The following is a 20798-nucleotide window of genomic DNA, read 5'->3' as shown; positions in this document are numbered from 1 at the left end:
CCACCGCGTGCCACAGGGCTCTGGCTGGTGGCACATGGCCATGGCCAGCGCTACATGGTCATGGCCACTGGGGCATGCCCGTGGCTGGTGGCATGTGGCTGTGATTGGCATTAGGTGGCCACGGGTGGTAGCTCATGGCCATAGTTGGCATTAGGTGGCCATGGACAGCATTAGGTGGCCATGGTTGGCATTAAGTGGTCTTGGCTGGTGGCTGGTGGCCCTAGTTGGCATTAGGTGGCCTTGGTGGGCATTAGGTGGCCATAGATGGCATTAAGTGACCATAGCATTAGGTGGCCTGTAGCTATAGTTGGCATTAGGTGGCCGTGAACAGCATTAGGTGGCCATGGTTGGCATTAAGTGGCCTTGGCTGGTGGCTCGTGGCCCTAGTTGGCATTAGGTGGCTTTGGTGGGCATTAGGTGGCTATAGATGGCATTAAGTGACCGTGGCATTAGGTGGCCTGCAGCTATAGTTGACATTAGGTGGCCATGAACAGCATTAGGTGGCCATAGTTGGCATTAGGTGGCCTTGGGTGACCTTGGCTGCTGCTCCATGCCTGTAGCTGAGGTCACATGTCCATGGATGGTGTCACGAGCCCACAGCTGCTGTGACAAAGCCAAGGCCGGTGCATGGGTGGCCATGGCCACTACATGGTCCCTGTCTTGGCCAGTGCTTGGTGGCTGCGACCAGTGTCACGTGGCTGTGACCAGGCTCCGGTGCCACCGCGGGCGTCGCGGCGCCCGTGGCCGTGACGTGGCCGTGACGCAGCCGTGGCGGGTGGCGCTGGCGCCCGGAAAGGGGAAGGGGAAGTTGGCGGCGGGGCCGTTGGGTGACGGGGACAGCGGGGGACGGGGACAGCGGGGGACAAGGGGGCCCGTCATGGCGCTGCCCTCCATCTACCAGCACAAACTGGCCGAGAAGCTGACGCTGCTCAACGAGCGCGGCCGCGGCGTCCTCGTGCGCGTCTACCACATCAAGAAGGTGGCCCGGACGCCTGGGCCCCGTGGGTGGTGGAAGGGGTTGGGGACACGGACGCCTGGGTCCCCTGGGGTGGCAGAAGGGGTTGGGGACACGGACGCCTGGGTTCCCTTGGGTGGCAGAAGGGGTTGGGGACATGGACGCCTGGGTCCCCTGGGGTGGCGGAAGGGGTTGGGGACACGGATGCCTGGGCCCCTAGGGTGGCGGAAGGGGTTGGGGACACGGACGCCTGGGTCCCTAGGGTGAGGGAAGGGACTGGGGACACGGTTGCCTATGTCCCCTGGGGTGAGGGAAGGGGTTGGGGACATGGACGCCTGGGCCCATAGGGTGAGAGAAGGGGTTGGGGACACGGACGCATGGGCCCCTGGGGTGGCAGAAGGGGTTGGGGACACGGACACCTGGGTCCCCTGGCGTGGCGGAAGAGGTTGGGGACACGGATGGGCCCTTCGGGTAAGGGAAGGGATTGGGGACACGGACGCCTGGGTCCCCTGGGGTAGCAGAAGGGGTTGGGGACCTCAATCCCCCCCTGGGGCAGGCGGGGGGACCCGGATGCCTGGGCCCCTGGGATGGGGAAGGGGCCGAGCCCGGACGCCTGGGCCCGCTGGGGTCCCCGGGGGCGGCAGGGGTGGCCCCGGGTGGCAGCGGGTGCTGAGGTGGTGGCCCCAGAGCTGCGGGGACCCGCGGACGCGGCCACCGCCGCTGGGGGACAAAGCGCTGGAGCCCTGCGCCCGCTTCGTGCACAAGAAGTTCCCGCAGCTGGACGTGCGCAGCTGCACGGTGAGGTGGCCCCGGCGTCCCCGTGTCACCTCTGTGTCCCCCGCGCGGTGTCACCCTCACCACGGGGGTCTCTGCTGTCCCCCCTGCTCCTGGTGGCCTCAGTGTCCTCCTCCACTCTGGGTTGCCCCAGTGTCCCCCGAGCCACATCATTGCACCGCAGATGTCCCCAACATCTCCCCTGCCCTAGATCACGCCAATGTCCCCTGTCCTGGGTCACCCCAGTGTCCCCCACCCTGCGTCACCCCAATGTCCCCTGTCCTGTGTCATCCCAATGTCTCCTGTCCTGGGTCACCCCAGTGTCCCCCGCCCCAGATCATCCCAATGTCCCCTGTCCTGGGTCACCCCAGTGTCCCCCGCCCTGCGTCACCCCAATGTCCCCTGTCCTGTGTCATCCCAATGTCCCCTGTCCTGGGCCCACCCCAGCTGTCCCCGGTATCCCCTACACCAGGTCACCCCCTTCCTCGTATCCCCACTGTCCCCAAGCCCATGTCACCTGGCTGTCCCCCAGCCCATGTCACCTTGTCCCGAGTGTCCCCATCATCCACACCCTGCGGTGTCCCTCGTGTCCCTAACGTGGGTCCCCCCCGCCCCATCCTGGCTGTCCCCCAGCCCATGTCACCTTGTCCCGGGTGTCCCCATCATTCACACCCTGCGGTGTCCCTCGTGTGCCCTAGCCTGGGTCCCCCCCGCCCCATCCTGGGTGTCCCCCAGCCCATGTCACCCCCCGGGTGTCCCCACAGCAACACCTGGGCCCGGTGCACAAGGACAGGGGGGACATCGCGCGGGCGCTGGCCCCCTTCTACCACTCCTTCGTGGACGTGCTGGAGTTCAGGGTGAGCCGGGGACCGCGCGGGGACAGGGGACATGCGGCTGGGGTGACACGGGGTGACGCATCCCCCGTCCCGGCCAGGACCACGTCTACGAGCTCCTGAACACCATCGACGCCAGCGACTGCTTCTTCGACATCGTGAGTGGGGACCCGTGGGTGCCACCCAGGGGGTGACCAGGGTGGCAGGATGGTCCCCAAGAAGGGTCTCAAGCTGCTTGGAAGGTGCCTGAGGAGACTCAGGGATGCTCAGAAGGCGCCCAGGAGGTGCTCAGGGTGCCCATAGGGTGCCAGGAAGGTCCCAAGGTGGTGACCATGGTGGCAGGATGGTCCTCAAGTGGGTGACAAGGGTGTTCAGAGGGTACTTGGAGGGGCTTGGTGTGCTCAGAGGGTGCCCTGGAAGTGACCAGGTGCCAAGAAGGTGCCCAAGGAGGTGATCAGGGCACCCATAGGGTGTCCTGGGGTGCTGGAGGTGCCCCCATGATGTTCAGGGCACTCAGGAGGTGCCCGAGGTGCCCTGAGGGTGCTCGGGGCGTTCGGGAGGTGCCCACATGCCCTGGCGCTCACGGCTGCCCCGTCCCCAGAACGTCAACTACGACTTCACCAAGGGCTACCTGGACCTGGTTGTCACCTACGTGTCCCTCGTGCTGCTGCTGGCCCGCACCGAGGAGCGCCGGGTGCTCATTGGCCTGTACCACTGCGCCCATGAGATGATCCACGGCACCAGGTGGGCACCCGGGGCCTGGTCCCGCCGGGGTGGCCCCATGGCTCGTCCCCACCTGAGCAGGCCCCACGGTCCATCCCCTGGCCCTGGGGTCCATCTCTAAGCACCATCCCCACGGGGACATGGTCCCCAAGGCCCATCACCAAGGACCGTCTCCACAAAGATCGGCCCCCAGATACATCCCCATGGATTGTCCCCAGTGGGATTGAGCCCAAAGTCCATCCCTTTGGCTCAACCCCATCAAGGTTGATCCCAGCATCCATCCCCATGGCCCATCCCAATGGGATTGACCCCACTGTCCATCCGCATGTCCCATCCCAATGGGATTGACCCCAACGCCCATCCCTTTGGCTCAACCCCATCAAGGTTGATCCCAATGTCCCTCCCCATAGCCCATCCCAATGGGATTGACCCCACTGTCCATCCCCATGGCCCATCCCAATGGGATTGACCCCAACGTCCATCCCTTTGGCTCAACCCCATCAAAATTGATCCCAACGTCCATCCCCATGGCCCATCCCAATGGGATTGACCTCAGCATCCATCCCCATGGCCCATCCCAATGGGAATGACCCCACTGTCCACCCCCATGGCCCATCCCTACCACCCGTCCCCTCCGGGCCGGTCCCCGAGGACTGTCCCCAACGCGGATGCCACTGTCCCCACAGTGACCCCAACTTCGCCCGCCTGGGCCAGATGGTGCTGGAGTACGACCACCCGCTCAAGAAGCTGGCGGAGGAGTTCGGGCCGCACACCAAGGTGGGCCGGGGCCTGGCGCCGCTGCCACCGCCGTGCCCGGAGGACACCCTCACGCGTCCCCTTGTCCCCTAGGCTGTCACCAGCGCCCTCCTGTCCCTGCACTTCCTCTTCGCGCGGAGGAACCAGGGGGCCGAGCAGTGGCGGAGCGACCAGCTCCTGAGCCTGCTGGGCGCCGCGGGCTCCATGCTGAGCCCAGCCAGCTCCGACACCGTGAGTGCCACCGTCCCCCCGTGCCACCTCCCCGCGCGCGCGGGGCGGTGACGGCGCCTCTGTCCCCAGGCGGCCTGCGAGTACCTGTCCCTGGAGGTCATGGAGCGCTGGATCATCCGTGAGTGTCCCCTGGGACCACGTGGGGACGTGGGGATGGGCTGCACCAAGAGTGTCCCCAAGGCCACGTCGGCGTGTGGTCCCAGCCCCCTTGGCCCCATGGTCCTCAGTGCCACACAGGCAGATGTCCCCAGCGCCCCATGGCTATGTGTCCTTAACCCTACAGGGCACCCGATGTCTCAGCGTGACATAGGCGTGTGTCCCCAACCATGCAAGTCATGTGATCTCCAGTGTCACATGGCCACATGTCCCCAGTGTCACATGGCCACACGTCCTCAGGGCTGGACATGTGTCCCCGATGCCACACAGGCAGATGTCCCCAGCACCCCATGGCCATTTTTTTCTCAATGTGTCCCCAACATGTGTCCCCAGTGCCACATGGGCAGATGTCTTCTCACATGCCATGGCCATGTGTCCCCAATGCCTTGTGGGCAGGTGTCCCCTCATGCTGTGGGTGACACTGTTGGTGGCAGTGGTGGTGCTGGTGCTCATGGGGGTGATGGTGACGGTGGCAGTGTCAGTGGTGGTGGTGGTGACAGTGACGGTGGTGGTGCCCATGGTGGTACCCAATGTGGTGCCAGTGATGATGCAGTGGCGATGGCAGTGGTGGTGGTGGCACTGGCGTTGGTGACAGTGGTGGTGCTGGTGGTGGTGGCAGTGACAATGTTGGTGCTGGTGGTGGTGACAGTGGTGGTGCTGGTGGTGGTTGTGTCCATGGTGATGCCAATGACAATGACAGTGGTGGTGCAGTGACGGTGGTGGTGGTGGCGCAGGTGCTGGTGGCAGTGATGGTGGCACGGGTGGTGGTGGTGGTGGTGGCAGTGACAGCAGTGGTGGCAGTAGCGGTGACAGTGGCAGTGGCGGTGGCACGGGTGGCAGTGGCAGTGGTGGTGGCAGTGGCAGTGGTGGTGGCAGTGGCCGTGGTGGTGGCACGGGTGGCAGTGGCGGTGATAGTGGTGGTGACAGTGGTGGTGGCAGTGGCGGTGGCACGGGTGGCGGTGGCAGTGGTGGTGACAGCAGTGGTGGCAGTGGTGATGACAGTGGCAGTGGCAGTGGCACGTGTGGCACTGGCAGTGGTGGTGGCAGTGGCGGTGGCACGGGTGCCAGTGGTGGTGCTGGTGGCAGTGATGGTGCCAGTGGTGGTGGCAGTGGTGGTGGCGGTGGCACGGGTGCCAGTGGTGGTGCCAGTGGTGGTGACAGGGGTGGCAGTGGCAGTGGTGGTGGCAGTGGTGGTGACATGGGTGGCAGTGGCGGTGGCAGTGGCAGTGACAGTGGCGGTGGCAGCAGTGGCGGTGGCAGTGGCGGTGACAGCGGCGGTGGCACGGGTGGTGGTGGCAGTGGCGGTGGCACGGGTGGCAGTGGTGGTGACACGGGTGGTGGTGGCAGTGACAGTGACAATGACAGTGGCCCTGCCCCGCACAGTGGGCTTCCTGGCGTGCCCCGGGGCGCTGGCGGCCGCGCGCTGCCAGGAGCTGTGGCGCCTGGCGCTGCAGGGGTCCCTGCACGTCACCCTGCTGCGCGACGAGGCCCTGCCCGTGCACCGGGCCACCGAGGAGCTGCTGGGCGGCATCAAGGGGTGAGCGCGGGCGCTGGGGCTGGGGATGGGTGCTGCGTATGGGTGCTGGGGCTGGGTGCTGGGTCTGGGTGCTGGGTCTAGGTGCTGGGTCTGGGCGCTGGGTGCTAGGTCTGGGTGCTGGGTGCTGGGTCTGGGTGCTGGGGATGGGCGCTGGGTGCTGAGTGCTGGGTCTGGGTGTGGGCGCTGGGTGCTGGGTCTGGGTGCTGGGTCTGGGCACTGGGTGCTGGGTCTGGGCGCTGGGCACTGGGTGCTGGTGCTGGGTCTGGGTGCTGGGCGCTGGGTCTGGGTGCTGGGGATGGGTGCTGGGTCTGGGTGTGGGTGCTGAGTGCTGGGTGCTGGGTCTGGGCGCTGGGTGCTGGGTCTGAGTGCTGGGTCTGGGTGCTGGGTGCTGGGCACTGGGTGCTGGGTCTGGGTGCTGGGTCTGGGTGTGGGTGCTGGGCGCTGGGTGTGGGTGCTGGGTACTGGGTGCTGGGTGCTAGGTCTGGGCACTGGGTCTGGGTGCTGGGTGCTGGGTACTGGGCACTGGGTCTGGGTCTGGGCGCTGGGTGCTGGGTCCAGGTGCTGGGTACTGGGCACCGGGTCTGGGTGCTGGGTGCTGGGTACTGGGTGCTGGGTACTGGGTGCTCATGCTGGGTGCTGAGGCTTGGTGCTGTTTCTGGGTGCTGTTTCTGGGTGCTGGGTCTGCATCCCAGGTGCTGGTTCTGGGTGCTGGGTCTGCATGGTGGGTGCTGGGGCTCTCCTGGGTGCTGCGCGTTGGCTGCTAGGTCTGGGCGCTGGGTGCTGGGTGCCATGCATGGGTGCCATGGCGCATGGGTGCCATGCATGAGTGCCATGGTGCATGGGTGCCACGCAGAGGCACTGGGGTCCTGGGCGCCATGCATGGGTGCAATGCATGGGTGCTGTGGTGCATGGGTGCCACACAGAGGCACTGGGGCCATGGGTGCCATGCATGGGTGCAATGCATGGGTGCCATGGTGCACGGGTGCCACGGTGCACGGCCGCCAGCCCCGGGTGCTGTTGTCCCGGTGCCACCCGCGGGCTCTCGGCAGGTTCGGGAAGCGCGTGGCCGACGTCAAGGAGTGCAAGGAGCAGGCGGTGGCCCACAGGTGGGTGCGGGCAGGGGGACGGGGTGGCACCGCGGGGACCCGGCGTCTCACCCCGTCCCTGTGCCCCGCAGCGGCGCCCTGCACCGCGGCCGGCGCGGGTACCTGCGCGGCGCCCTGCGCGAGCTCGAGGCGCTGCTGGCCGACCAGCCCGGCCTGCTGGGGCCCAAGGTGACCCGGGGGGACAACGAGGGGACAGGGGGGTGCAGGGGTTGGGTGCGGGATGGAGCAGGACGGGTGCACAGCTGGGTGCAGGATGGGTGCGCAGCTGGGTGCAGGATGGCTCCACATCTGGGTGCAGGATGGTACAGGGTTGGGGGCACATCTGGTTGCACAGCTGGGTGCAGGCTGGGTGCACAGCCGGGTGCAGGGACGGGTGCACATCTGGTTGCCCGGCTGGGTGCACAGCTGGGTGCAAGGATGGGTGCACATCTGGGTGCACATCTGTTTGCAGGCTGGGTGCACATCTGTTTGCAGGTTGGCTGCACAGCTGGGTGCAGGATGGATCCAGGGCTGGGTGCACCTCTGGGTGCACAGCTGGGTGCAGATTGGGTGCACATCTGGGTGCAGGGTGGGAGTAGGGCTAGGTGCACATCTGGGTGCCCAGATGGTGCACATCTGGGTGCAGGGCTGGCTGCACAGCCGGGTGCAGGTTTGGGTGCAGACACGTTGCACATCTGCTGGCACATCTGGGTGCACGGCTGGGTGCAGGGCTGGGTGCGGGTTCGGGTGCAGACTGGGTGCAGGGCTGGGTGCACATCTGGGTGCACACCTGGGTGCAGGACTGGGTGCACATCTGGGTGCACATCTGGCTCAGCACCCCGTCCCACCGCCGCGCTCCCAGGCGCTGCTCGTGTTCGTGGCGCTCTCGCTGGCGCGTGACGAGCTGCGCTGGCTGGCACGGCACGCCGAGCATGTCACCAAGACCAAGGCGCCCGAGGACTTCGCTGACAGGTGGTGGGGACCCGGGTGGCCCTGGGGTGTCCTGGCCATGTGGGCCACGCTGGGTGGGCACATCTGGTGTGGGGGGTGGCAGTCACTGGGGACCGGTGACACTTAGGGGTTTGGTGGGCACTGGTGGCACTAGGAGGTTCATTGGGCACTGGTGGCACCTGGGACAGCTGTTGGGTCTTGGGTGACACCTAGGGATATGGTGGGCATGGGTGGCACTGGCAGGCCATGGTGGGCAGCAGTGTCACCTGGGTCGGTTGGTGGCCCTGGGAGGTTCATTGGACACTAGCGGCACCGGGGGTGGTTGTTGGGCCCTGGGTGGCACTTAGGACCTTGGTGGGCCCTGGGTGGCACTTAGGGGACTTGGTGGCCCTGGGTGGTCCTGGCAGGGCATGGTGGGCACCAGTGTCACCTGGGCCCGTTGGTGGCCCTGGGAGGTTCATTGGACACTAGTGGCACCTGGGGTGGTTGTTGGGCCCTGGGTGGCACTTAGGACCTTGGTGGGCCCTGGGTGGCACTTAGAGCCTTGGTGGGCCCTGGGTGGCACTTAGGGGACTTGGTGGCCCTGGGTGGTCCCAGCAGCGCATGGTAGGCAGCAGTGTCACCTGGGTTGGTTGGTGGCCTGGGGAGGTTCATTGGACACTAGCGGCACTTGGGGTGGTTGTTGGGCCCTGGGTGGCACCTAGGGGACTTGGTGGCCCTGGGTGGTACCAGCAGGGCACGGTAGACACTGGTGTCACCTGGGCTGGTTGGTGGCCCTGGCGGCACGGGAATGCTCAGCGGGGCTGAGGGCGGTGCACGAAGCCCCGGTGGCCCTGGGGACGGGATGCCAGTGGCCACCGCGAGGTGTCCACGCCCCGGTGTCCCCACTGTCCCTGGTGTCCCCGGTGTCCCTGCTGTCCCCGGTGTCCCCGGTGTCCCCGCTGTCCCCGCCGCCGGTCCCGCAGCCACGTGGCCGAGCTGCTGTTCCTGCTGGAGCGGCTGCGGGCGCTGGCGCGGCGCGGCGCGGCGCTGCTGCGGCGCTACCACCTGAGCTTCCTGGCGCGCTTCGACGCGCTCGTGCTCAGCGACGTCATCCAGGTACCCGCCGGGGCGCGGGCGCAGGGTGCGGGGGGACACCCATGGGTGCCCCCGGCCGCCCCGACCACCGCTGCCGCCCGCAGAACCTCTCTGTGTGCCCCGAGGAGGAGTCCGTCATCCTGTCGGCCTTCGTCCGCTCACTCTCCGCGCTCTCCCTCAAGGAAGGTGGGGGGGTGTCCCCTGGCCTGGGGTGACACTGGCACCCGTGGGGTGACACTGGCACCCGTTGGGTGCCACAGCCCCTGAGTGACATCCCCATGGTGGCACCCTTCATTTTGTCACTCCAAGGCTGGCACTCCCATGGTGACGTCCCCCTGACTTTGGCACGCTGGACCCTCACATTTACACCCCCAAATTGGCACCCCACACATTGGCACCCCTCATCTTGGCACCCCCAGATTGATATCCCCCGACTGACACCCCCAATTTGGGACCCCCAGACTGACACCCTGACATTGGCATCTTGACATTGGCACCCCCAGACGGATACCCCCAAACTGGCACCCCCCACATTGGCACCCCTCATCTTGGCATTCCCAAACTGGCACCCCCCAAAACTGCTCCCTCCAGAGCTGCCCGTCCAGGTCAGCATCCCTGGAACAGCCTCCCCCAGTTTGGTGCCCTCCACCCTGGTCCCTTCTTGGCCTCCCCTGTCCACACCGGTCCCCTCTGCCGTGTCCCCTCCATGTCCCCCTGTGACTGGCCCTCATGTGGCTCCGTGTCCCCGCAGGGGATGACAAGGAGCCGTTGGACTTTGCGCCTCTGCGCCTGGACTGGTTCCGCCTGCAGGTGCCCCCCGCCCTCGTCCTCATCCCTGTCCTGTCCCCATCCTTGTCCCTGTCCCCATCCTTGCTCCCTTCCCTCTTCCTGTCCCCAGCCCTGTCCAAGTCCTCATTTCCTTCTGCTTCTCCATGGCCTTCCCCATCCTTGTTCCTGTCCTTGTCCCCATACCAATCCTTGTCCCTGTCCTCATCCTTGTCCCTGTCCCCATTCCTTTCCTCTTCTCCATAGTCTTCCCCATCCTTGTCCCTGTCCTTGTCCCCAACCCTCCCTAGTCCCCGGACCTCTCCCCCTCCTTATCCCCATCCCTGTCCCTATCCCTATCCTTGTCCCCATCCCCATCCTTGCTGCATCCCTATCCCTGTCCCCACCCCTATCCTTGCCCTCATCCCCATCCTTGTCCCCATCCCCATCCCTGTCCCCATCCCCATCCTTGTCCCCATCCCTGCCCCATCCCCATCCCTGTCCCCATCCCCATCCTTGTCCCCATCCGCATCCTTGCCCCCACCCCTGTCCCCATTCCCTTCCCCTTCTCCATCCCCACCCCATTATTGCCCCCTCCCCTTGTCCCTCTTCCTACCCCCATCCCCTTTCCCACCCCATGGGTCCCTCAGTCCTCCTGTCCCACCCCGGCTCTGTCCCCTTGTCCCCAAGGCCTACACCAGCGTGGCCAAGGCCGCCCTGCCGCTGAGCACCAACCCCGACGTGGGCCGCGTCATGAACCTCATCGTGTTCCACACCAAGCTCCTCGACTCCCTCGAGGAGCTGCTGGCCGAGACCTCGGACCTCTCGGAGCTCTGGTGAGCGCTGGCACCATGGACCTCCCCCCAGGACCTCCTTGGGCTGGAGCGATGGCGATAGGGAGGGATGGAGGTGGCCGTGGTGGGACGTGTCACCTATGGGAGCGGGTAGGATAACACGAGGACATGGAGATGGGGTAGGGGCGTGGATAGACACAGGCGTGGGGACACATGCAGGTGTGGGGACACATGCAGGTGTGGGGACACGTGCAGGTGTGGGGACACCGATGGGGACATGCTGGTGGGAATGTGGACACGGGGACAGTCACATGGAACTGGAGACCTTCCTGTGCATATGGAGACAAGTGTGGGAACAGGGACCCAGGAACATGGGGACACACCGGACTGGGAGTCAGCCACACAGATACGGGGACAAGAACAACACACAGGTGACCGGACAGAGCCACCCCACCTCTCATGTCCCCTCACACGCAGTTTCTACCCTCGCTCCGTGGAGAAGATGTTCACGGCCACGCTGGAGGAGCCCTCCATGCTGCGCTACAGCATCGCCTTCCCCCTGCTCTGCAGCCACTTCTCCCACTGCCTCCACCCCATGTGTCCCGAGGAGGTGGGTCCTGCCGGGACGAGGAGGGGACACGGGGACCCCAGGGGAGGTGGCAGAAATGGCCGTGGTGGCCCCATGTGGTGGCACACGATGGAAGGAGAATGACGCGCATGGCCCTGGGGCTCGTGGTGGCAGCCCTGGGGCATGCGGTGCCCCGTGTCCCGCATGGTGACCGCGGTGACGGTGACTCCCGCTGCAGTATCCGCAGCTGAAGGCGACGGCGCTGGGGCTGTGCAACAAGTTCCTGGAGGAGATGGCCCGGCAGGCCAGCGCCTGCGTCATGGACGCCTGCGCCGAGCAGCACAACCTCAGCGAGCAGGTGAGGGCCGGGTCTCCGTGGCCTTTGGGGTCTTGGTGACCTCCATGCTCTCCAGGGTCTCCATGGCCTTTGGTTCTCCATGATCTCTATGGCTTTTGGTTCTCCATAGCCTACAGAGTCTCTATGGCCTTTGGGGTCTTGGTGATCTTCACACTCTCCAGGGTCTCCACGGTCTTTGGTTCTCCATGGTCTCCATGGCTTCTGGTTCTCCATAGCCTACAGGGTCTCTATGGCCTCTGGGGTCTCGGTGACCTTTACAGTCTCCAGGGTCTCCATAGCCTTTGGGTCTCGATGGTCTCTATGGTCTCCATGCCCTTTGGAGTCTCCATAGCCTACAGAGTCTCTGTGGCCTTTGGGGTCTTGGCGATCTCCATGGTCTCCAGGATGTCCATGGCCTTTGGGGTCTCTATGACCTTTGGGGTCTCCATGGCCTTTGGGGTCTCTATGGCCTTTGGGTTTCGATGGTGTCCATGGTTTCTGTGGCCTCTGGAGTCTTTGTGGCCTCCACGACTTCCAGAGTCTCCATGACCTCTGTGGCCTCCATGGGCTCCATGGCCTTGGCATGGGGAAGGCCATGGTGAGGAGAAGACCCAGGTACAGCCCTGATCCCACCTTGGGGACTGTGGCCCCTGCTCCTGAAGACCCCGAAGGTCAGGTTGGCCTTGGTGCCATGGCCCTTCCTAACGTACTGCCCATGGCTGGCAGCTGCTGCCCAAGCACTGCGCCTCCACCGTCAGCAAGGTTCGCAACAAGAAGGCCTCCAAGCAGATGTCCAAGAACCGGGAGCCCGAGCGGGACAAGCCAGGGACCGAGAGCCAGAGGAAGGACCGGACCTTGACCACCAAGTGAGAGCAGGGCAGGGAACACAAGACCATGGGCACGCGATGGTGTAGATGTGGTGTGACATGAGCACGACAGGGGTGTCCTCGGGTGTGACACAGCCATGGGCGGGGATATCGTGTGATACCGTGTGTGACATGGGCACAGATGCAATGGGGACATGGCATGGCCATGAGCATGACGTGAGCAAGGACATGGCTCATGGATGTGGCATGGCCAATGGTGTGATATGACATGGATGTGACATCTGTGGCTACTGGGGTGGCATAGGGGGACGCTATGCTGTCCCCCCATCTATGACAGGGCCATGGCATGGCCTGGTGGAGCCTCATGGCCCCTGTCCCCTCCAGCATGGACAAGCTGCACCTGACTCTGTCCGAGCTGGCCCTGAGCCTCAACCACGTGCCCAACTTCAGCGTCTTCGAGCACACGGTGACGCCGGCCGAGTACCTCAGCAGCCACCTGGAGACGCGGTTCACCAAGTAGGACCGGCCACCAGGGCCATGGCGGGGCCACCGGGGCTGCTCAGCTCTTCACGCGTCCCCATGGTGTCCCCGCAGGGCCATCGTGGCCATGGCAGGTTACAGCCAGGCCACGCAGGAGGTGGCCCGGCCCTCGGAGGTGCTGGCGGGGCTGAGCGCCTACGTGACCTTCATCCAGTCTCTGGGGCACCTGGTGGGCCTGGACACGGGGCGCCTCATCCGCAACGTCCTCCTGCAGCAGACGCAGCCCCGCGATGCCACCGGCGAGCAGACCCTCACCACCATCTACACCAACTGGTGGGTGCCCCGCGGTGACCGTCCCCTCCCCGGCCACCCAGACCTCCAGGCGTGGCGTGGAAGGGTGCGGGACCATGGATGGGGCCGAGAGGCCATGGGGGTGGCTCCGTGGGGTGGTGTCCCCACATCCTGGGGTGGTGCTGTGGGTGCCGGTGCTGTTGGACCTGGTGTTGTTGGTCCTCGTGATGTGCGTCCTGGTGCCATGGGCTCCTCAGTGCCGTGGGTGCTGGTGCCATGGGTGCTGGCGCTGTTGGACCTGGTGCTGTTGGTCCTGGTGATGTGTGCCCTGGTGCCATGGGCTCCTCAGTGCCATGGGTGCTGGTGCTGTTGGTCCTGGTGATGTGTGTCCCGGTGCCATGGGCTCCTCAGTGCCATGGGTGCTGGTGCCATGGGTGCTGGCACTGTTGGACCTGGTCCTGTTGGTCCTGGTGATGTGTGTCCTGGTGCCATGGGTGCTGGTGCCATGGGTGCTGGCGCTGTTGGACCTGGTGCTGTTGGTCCTGGTGATGTGTGTCCTGGTGCCATGGGCTCCTCAGTGCCATGGGTGCTGGTGCCATGGGTGCCGGTGCTGTTGGACCTGGTGCTGTTGGTCCTGGTGACGTGTGTCCCAGTGCCACAGGCTCCTTAGTGTCATGGATGCTGGTGCCATGGGTGCTGGCACTGTTGGACCTGGTGCTGTTGGTCCTGGTGACGTGTGTCCTGGTGCCATGGGCTCCTCAGTGCCGTGGGTGCTGGCACTGTTGGACCTGGTGCTGTTGGTCCTGGTGATGTGTGTCCTGGTGCCATGGGCTCCTCAGTGCCGTGGGTGCTGGTGCTGGCGCTCATGCCATGGCTCCTGGTGCTGCAGTCTCCTCGGTACCGTTGGTCCTGGCCCAACGGGACCCATGGGTCCCAGCTCCATGGGTGCTGCAGCTGGGGGTGCTGGCACTCACGCGGTGGCTCCTGCAGTGCTGCGGGTCCCAGTGCCACGAGTCCTACCGTGCCCTGGGTGCCAACATCACGGGTCCGGTGGTGCCGTGGGTGCTGCTATCTCGGGTGCTGCTGCCTGGGGGTGCCACGCACCCCGGGGTGCTGCCCCGTGGGTGCTGGTGGCGCGTGGCAGCCCGTGGGTGCCCGCAGGTACCTGGAGGCCCTGCTGCGTCAGGCCAGCACCGGTGCCATCGTCCTGGCGCCGGCCCTGCAGGCCTTCGCCACGGTGCCACGCGAGGGCGAGCCGGGCTTCAGCGCCGCCGAGTTCTCCGACATCTCCGGTGAGGGCGTGCGGACACCCTGGGGACACCATGGGGACACTCTGGGGATGCCATGGGGACACTCTGGGGACGCCGTGGGGACACCATGGGGACACTCTGGAGATGTCATGGGGACACTCTGGGGATGCCATGGAGACATCCCTGAGGACACAGCGTGGGTGCAGCGGGGATGCCATGGGGACACTCTGGGGATGCCATGGGGACATGGTGGGGATACCATGGAGACATCCCGAGGACACAGTGTGGGTGCAGCGGGGATGCCATGGGGACACAGCAGGGACACAGTGGGGATGTCATGGGGACACAGCAAGGACCCAGTGGGGGTGCCATGGGGACACAGTGAGGATGCCACAGGGATGCCATGGCGATGCGGCGGGGATGCCACGTAGGTGTCACGGGGACACAGCGGGGATGCAGCAGATGCTGTGTGGACGTCATGGGGATGTGACGAGGATGTCACACAGTGGGGATGGAGCAGGGACACAGCAGGGACGGCGCGCGGAGGCTGCGGGGACACAGCGGGGATGCCCTGCGGTGTCCTCCCCCCGGTGACACCTCCATCGGGCAGAGATGCGGGCGCTGGCCGAGCTCATCGGACCCTATGGCATGAAGTTCCTGAGTGACAACCTCATGTGGCACGTGGGCTCCCAGGTCGGCGAGCTCAAGGTAGGGCTGGCGTGGGTGCTGGGTCGTGGGCTGGGTGCTGGGTGCCAGGGGTGGGTGGTGGCGGTGGTCACCAGGGCTTGGTGCTGGGGTTGGGTGCTGGAGCCATAGCCAGGAACCCAACTGTCCCCTCAGCCCGGGCGCTATTTGGGTGCTATGGTGCGAGGGAGCAGCACCCATGGGTGCCGCCTGGCTGGGCGCTGTCCCCAGTGTCACCCGCCTGCGTCCCCTGCAGAAGCTGGTCAAGGAGAACATGGACACGCTGGTGCAGCTGCGCGCCGGGGCCACCAAGCCGGAGCAGCTGGCGGCCCTGGTGCCGCGGCTGAGCTGTGAGTGCGGGCAGGGGGCACCCGCGTGGGCACGCGCCCCGGCACCCATGGGTGCCCCCGCTGAGCCCTGCGCCCCACTGCAGCCGCCGACAATGTGCTCAAGCGCATGACCATCGTGGGCGAGATCCTGAGCTTCCGCGCGCTGGCACAGCAGGGCCTGCGCGAGGTGGGTGCCAGGCTGGGGTGCCCCGTGGGTGCCCGTGGCCGCGGTCCTCACCCTGCACCCCCCATCCTGCCCACCCCAGGTCTTCTCCTACCACTGCCCCTTCCTCATGGGCCCCATCGAGTGTCTGACGGACGTGGTGACACCCGACACTGACATCCAGGTGGGCGCTGCGTGGCATTGTGTGGCATCATGTCACATTGCATGGCACTGCATGGCATTGCATAGCACGGTGGCATTGCATAGTGTTGCATGACACTGTGTGGCATTGCGTGGCACCATGTGGCATTGCATGGCACATTGCATGGCACGGCATGGCATTGCATAGCACGGTGGCATTGCATAGTGTTGCATGGCACTGTGTGGCATTGCATGGCACATAGTGGTGCTGTATGGCATTTCATGGCACTCTGGGCACAGAGTGTCATGGCATATCGCTGCGTGGCATCGCATGGCATAGCATGACACTATGAGGCATTGCATGGCACTTTATAGCACTGTGTGGCACAAATCACTGCAGCATGACATAGCATTGCATGACATTTAATGGCATTGCATGGCCACTGTGTGACATTGCATATCATGGTGGCATTGCATGACACTACATGGCATTGCGCTGCATGGTGTTGCATGGCACTGTGTGGCACAGTGTGGCACTGTGTTGCATTGCAAATCCCTGCGGCACTGCATGTCACTGCTTGGCATTGCATGGCACTTTTGGCACAGGGTGGCACTGCATGGTACTGTGTGGCACCGCGTGTCCTTGCATAGCACTGAGTGGCACTGGGTGGCACTAGGTGGCAGTGCACAGCATTGCATGGCACTGAGTGGACCTGCAGGGCGCTGCATGGCACTTGGTGACACGGTGACATGGGGTACAGCCAGCAGTGCCTGGCACACGGCAGGACTCCCATGCACCCACTCCACTCGTGGCTACCATGTGGCCACCGTAACGTGGCAGCCCTCGTGGAGGTGACACTCTGGTGTCCCTGTGGCTACCAGCACCTCGGTGTCCCCACGCATGGCAGCACTTGGGGTCCCTCCAGATGTGGCCCTGGCACGCCGGGGTGCCCAACCTGGAGCCTGGCACCGCTTGTCCCCACAGGTCACCCTGAGCATCTTCGAGCTGGCGTCGGCCGCGGGGATCCCCTGCGAGATCGACCCGGCGCTGGTGACCGTCCTGGCCAACAGCAAGACGGGTACCGGGGCCGGGTGTCCCCGCGGGCGACTGTCCCTGACACCCTCTGTGGGTCCCTCCTAGGACCCCTGTCCCTGTGATCACCCTGCGATGTCCCTCTGGGACCCCTCCAGACACTGTCACCTCTCATGTCACCTCACTGGGTCCCTGCTCATTGTCACCTCCCTCGGACGGCCTTGAGCCCTCCCTGGATCCCTGCCTGGTGTCACCTCTGGAGGACCCTCTGTGTCACTTCCCTGGGGCTTCTACCCTGTGTCACATCCCAAGGGCTCCTGAGTCCCCTCCCTGGGACCCCCACCCCATGTCACCTCTGTAGGACCCCGAGACCCCACCCTGGGACCCCTTAGTCCCCTCTTTGGACCCTGACCCAGTGTCACCTCCCTGGGACCCCTGAGTCCCCTTCCTGGGACTCCCACCCTGTGTCACCTCCCTGAGTCCCCTCTTTGGCCCCTGCTCCTGGGTCACCTCCCTGGCACCCACCTGGTGTCCCCTGTGTCCCTGGCAGAGGGCTCGTCCCCGGAGGAGGACTACAAGGTGGCCTGTCTGCTCCTGGTCTTCGTGGCCGTGTCCCTGCCCCTGCTGGCCTCCGACCCGGCCTCCGTCTACAACACCGAGATGGACGGTAAGGGTGGCCCTGGCTGCGGTCCCCATCCTGGTGGCACCACGGGTGGCTGTGAGCCCTGCTGGTCCCATGGGGACATGTCCACTCCAGGGGGACAGGACAGAGCGTGTGTGTCGCGCTGTCCCCACGTGTCCGTGTCCTCCAAGGCTGGCTGTACCTCATAGTCACGTCTGAGAGCCAGTGGGGACAGCAGGAGCTCTTATGTCACCTGCTTTGGAGCAGGGACAGAGCCGGGGACAGCGGAGGGTGCTCAAGCAGGTGATATCCCAATGTCCCCTGCTTCGTGTCCCCAGGCTACAACAACAACATTCACTGCCTGGCCAAGGCCATCATCCAGGTGTCGGCCGCGCTCTTCACCATCCACAACAAGAACATCGAGACCCACCTCAAGGAGTTCCTGGTGGTGAGGGCAGCTGGGGCCATGGTTGGGACAGCCTGGGGTGGCCGTCACCCCGAGGTGGCTGTTGGGCATCATCCTGGGGTTGGCACCGTCCTGGGGTGGCCGTTGTCATGGAATTGCCACCATTCTGGAGTTTGCTCCATCCTGGGGTGGCCATCATGTTGGGATGGCCACCATCCTGGGGTGGCCATAGTCCTTGGGTGGCCTTTGGGCTGTTCTGGGGATCATTCTGGGGTGGCCATTGTGCCAGGATGGCCATCGTCCCGGGCTAGGCACAATCTCTAAGTTGGCACCATCCTACGGTGGCCACCATCCTGTGGTTACGGTGGCCACCATCCTGTGGTGGCCATGCCCTGGCCTTTGGGTTGTGGTGGGCACCATCTTTGAGTTGGCACCATCCTGGGGTGTGCATGGTCTTGGGGTGCCCACCATTCTGGGGTGTCCGTCATCCTGGGGTGGCCATTGGGCCGTGGTGGGCACCATCCTGGGGTCATCACGACCCTGGGGTGTCCATCACCCTGGGGTGTCCATCACCCAGGGTCGGGCACCATCCTTGAGTGGGCACCACCCTAGGATGACCACGTGCACCCACCACCCTGGCACGGCCACCCCTGTCACCCCTAGGAAGGTGCCACCCTCTAGGGCCACTGCAGTGTGTCCAATGCCCTGGACCACCCCAACCCCGCCAGCCCCGTGTCCCCTGCCACCCTGTGCCCCAGCACCCACCCCGTGGGCACCCCAGGGTGCTGAGCGCCCCATGTCCCCAGGTGGCCTCCGCCAGCCTCCTGCAGCTGGGCCAGGACCCGGACAGGATCCGCGCCCGGAACCGCGACTCCGTCTCCCTGCTCCTGCAGCTGGTGAGTGTCCCCGCGGTGGCACCTGCCATCCCCAACGTGGCACTTGGCTGTGTCCCTGGGGTGTCACCTGCTGTCCCCGCAGTGGCACCTGCCACCCCCAGAGTGGCACCCACTGTCCCTGGGAGGTCACCTGCTGTCCCCAGGGTGTCACCTGCTGTCCCTGGGGTGTCACCTGCTGTCCCCAGGGTGGCACCTGCTGTCCTGGGGGGTCACCTGCCGTTCCTGGGGTGTCACCTGCTGTCCCCAGGGTGGCATCTGCTGTCCTGGGGGTCTCACCCGCTATCCCCAGGGAGGCACCTGCTGTCCCTGGGGTGTCACCCACCATCCCTGTGTGTCACCTGCCATCCCCAGGGTGTCACCTGCTGTCCCCAGGGTGGCACTCATCACCCCCAGGGTGCCACCCGCTGTCCCTGGGGTGTCACTTGCCATCCATGGAGTGTCACTCGTCATCCATGGGGTGTCATCCGCCATCCCTGGGGTGTCACCCCCCATCCCCGCGTGCCACCCGTCCGTGTCCCCGCGCCCGTCACCCGCATCGGCATGCACGCGGCGCTCCCAAGCAATCTAAATGCAAATGCGGCTCCGGGGGGAGGGCTGGGGACGCGTCTCGGCCGCTCGCCCACGGCGCTGTCCCCGTCCCTGCCGCAGCTGGTGGCCGAGTCGTCCTTCCTCACCGTGGACATGCTGGAGAGCTGCTTCCCGTACGTGCTGCTGCGCAACGCGTACCGCGAGGTGTGCCGCGAGAGCCTGCTGGCCCGCGCGCCCGCGCACTGAGCCCGCGGGGCCCTGCGCCCACACGGACCCCTCTGCGCCCACACGGACCCCTCTGCGCCCACATGGACCCCTCTGCACCCCACGGACCCCTCTGCACCCACACGGACCCCTCTGCACCACACGGACCCATCTGCACCCACACGGACCCCTCTGCACCCAGCCAGGACCCTTTGCACCCAGTTGAACCCCTTTGCACCCATCCAGGACCCTTTGCACCCAGACGGTCTCCTTGCAACCATCCAGTCCCCTTGAATCTCTCCAGTCCCCTTTACACCCAGTTGGACCCCTTTGCACCCAGCCAGGCCCCTTTGCACCCATCCGTGACCCTTTGCACCCGGTTGAACCCCTTTGCACCCATCCAGGACCCTTTGCACCCAGATGGTCTCCTTGCAGCCATCCAGTCCCCTTGAATCTCTCCAATCCCCTTTGCACCCAGCCAGGATCCTTTGCACCCATCCGTGACCCTTTGCACCAAGATGGTCTCCTTGCAACCATCTAGTCCCCTTGAATCTCTCCAGTCCCCTTTGCACCCAGCCAGGATCCTTTGCACCCATCCGTGACCCTTTGCAGCCAGACGGTCTCCTTGCAACCATCCAGTCCCCTTGAATCTCTCCAGTCCCCTTTGCACCCAGCCAGGACCCTTTGCACCCAGCTGGACCCGTTTTGCACCCAGCTGAACCCCTTTGCACTCATCCAGGACCCTTTGCACCCAGACGGTCTCCTTGCAACCACCCAGTCCCGTTAAATCTCTCCAGTCCCCTTTGCTCCCAGCCAGGACCCTCTGCACCCAGTTGGACTCCTTTGCACCCCTCCATGACCCTTTGCACCCATCCAGGCCCCTTTGAGCCTATATCATCCCCTTTGCATCATATCTGGTCCCTTTGCACCCATCTGATCCCCTTCCACCCATTTGGTCCCCTTGCACCCAAACGGTTTCCTTTGCACCCATGCAATCCCCTTTGCACCCACCCAGACCCCTTTGCACCCACCTGGTCCCATTTGCACCCACCTGGTTTCCTCGCACCGACCTGGCTCCGTCGCAGCCACCCAATGTCCTTGCAGCCGCCTGGCACCTTTGTGGTGAGCCGGTCCCCTGCACCCTGGTGACCTTGCATGGACCAGGTCCCCTTGCATTGACCAGGTCCCTCTGCACCCACAGAGCCCCCTTGCACTGATCCAGCCTCCTTGCACTGATCCAGGCCCTTTGCACCCACAGTGTCCCCTTGCACCCACACTGTCCCCTTGCACCCACCTTGTCCCCTTGTACCCACCCTGTCCCCTTGCACTGACCTGTTCCCTTGGCATCAACCTGGTGCCCATCAATAAAGATGTTACCCTCTTAGTGACTTGGTCCTCTTGC

The 20798-nt window shown here is 65.1% G+C and overlaps 1 protein-coding gene across 1 annotated transcript; it reads left to right on the top strand.

The window, feature by feature from the left end:
- The first annotated feature begins 873 nt into the window (after window positions 1-873).
- Window positions 874-19438, top strand: NCKAP1L (NCK associated protein 1 like). The gene is made up of 31 exons (XM_088531781.1): window positions 874-979; window positions 1643-1753; window positions 2494-2586; window positions 2664-2720; window positions 3164-3306; window positions 3972-4062; window positions 4135-4272; window positions 4342-4390; window positions 5812-5965; window positions 7015-7071; window positions 7143-7239; window positions 7913-8022; window positions 8967-9099; window positions 9183-9264; window positions 9830-9888; window positions 10534-10679; window positions 11115-11247; window positions 11444-11563; window positions 12269-12408; window positions 12754-12885; window positions 12964-13182; window positions 14302-14432; window positions 15001-15098; window positions 15331-15424; window positions 15508-15590; window positions 15670-15750; window positions 16693-16786; window positions 17291-17407; window positions 17701-17810; window positions 18575-18664; window positions 19313-19438. Exons 1-31 carry the CDS (start codon window positions 878-880, stop codon window positions 19436-19438), a joined length of 3390 nt encoding a protein of 1129 aa, XP_088387907.1. The 5' UTR covers window positions 874-877.
- The last annotated feature ends 1360 nt before the right edge of the window (window positions 19439-20798 follow it).

This window comes from Tinamus guttatus, unplaced genomic scaffold, assembly GCF_059628265.1.
Source record: "Tinamus guttatus ecotype Peru unplaced genomic scaffold, ASM5962826v1 Tinamus_guttatus_pri_ptg000433l, whole genome shotgun sequence".
NCBI classification, from domain to species: Eukaryota; Metazoa; Chordata; class Aves; order Tinamiformes; family Tinamidae; genus Tinamus; species Tinamus guttatus.
The sequence above is the reverse complement of the archived record's forward strand: the minus strand, read 5'-3'. Positions and strand labels throughout refer to the sequence as shown.

Excerpts from the sequence above, each read along its gene's own strand:
- NCKAP1L (XM_088531781.1), top strand. The coding sequence starts at position 878 with ATGGCGCTGCCCTCCATCTACCAGCACAAACTGGCCGAGAAGCTGACG. Across the intron at positions 7,072-7,142 it reads GAGCAGGCGGTGGCCCACAG|CGGCGCCCTGCACCGCGGCC; the intron begins GTGGGTGCGGGC and ends TGTGCCCCGCAG. Across the intron at positions 13,183-14,301 it reads ACCACCATCTACACCAACTG|GTACCTGGAGGCCCTGCTGC; the intron begins GTGGGTGCCCCG and ends GGGTGCCCGCAG.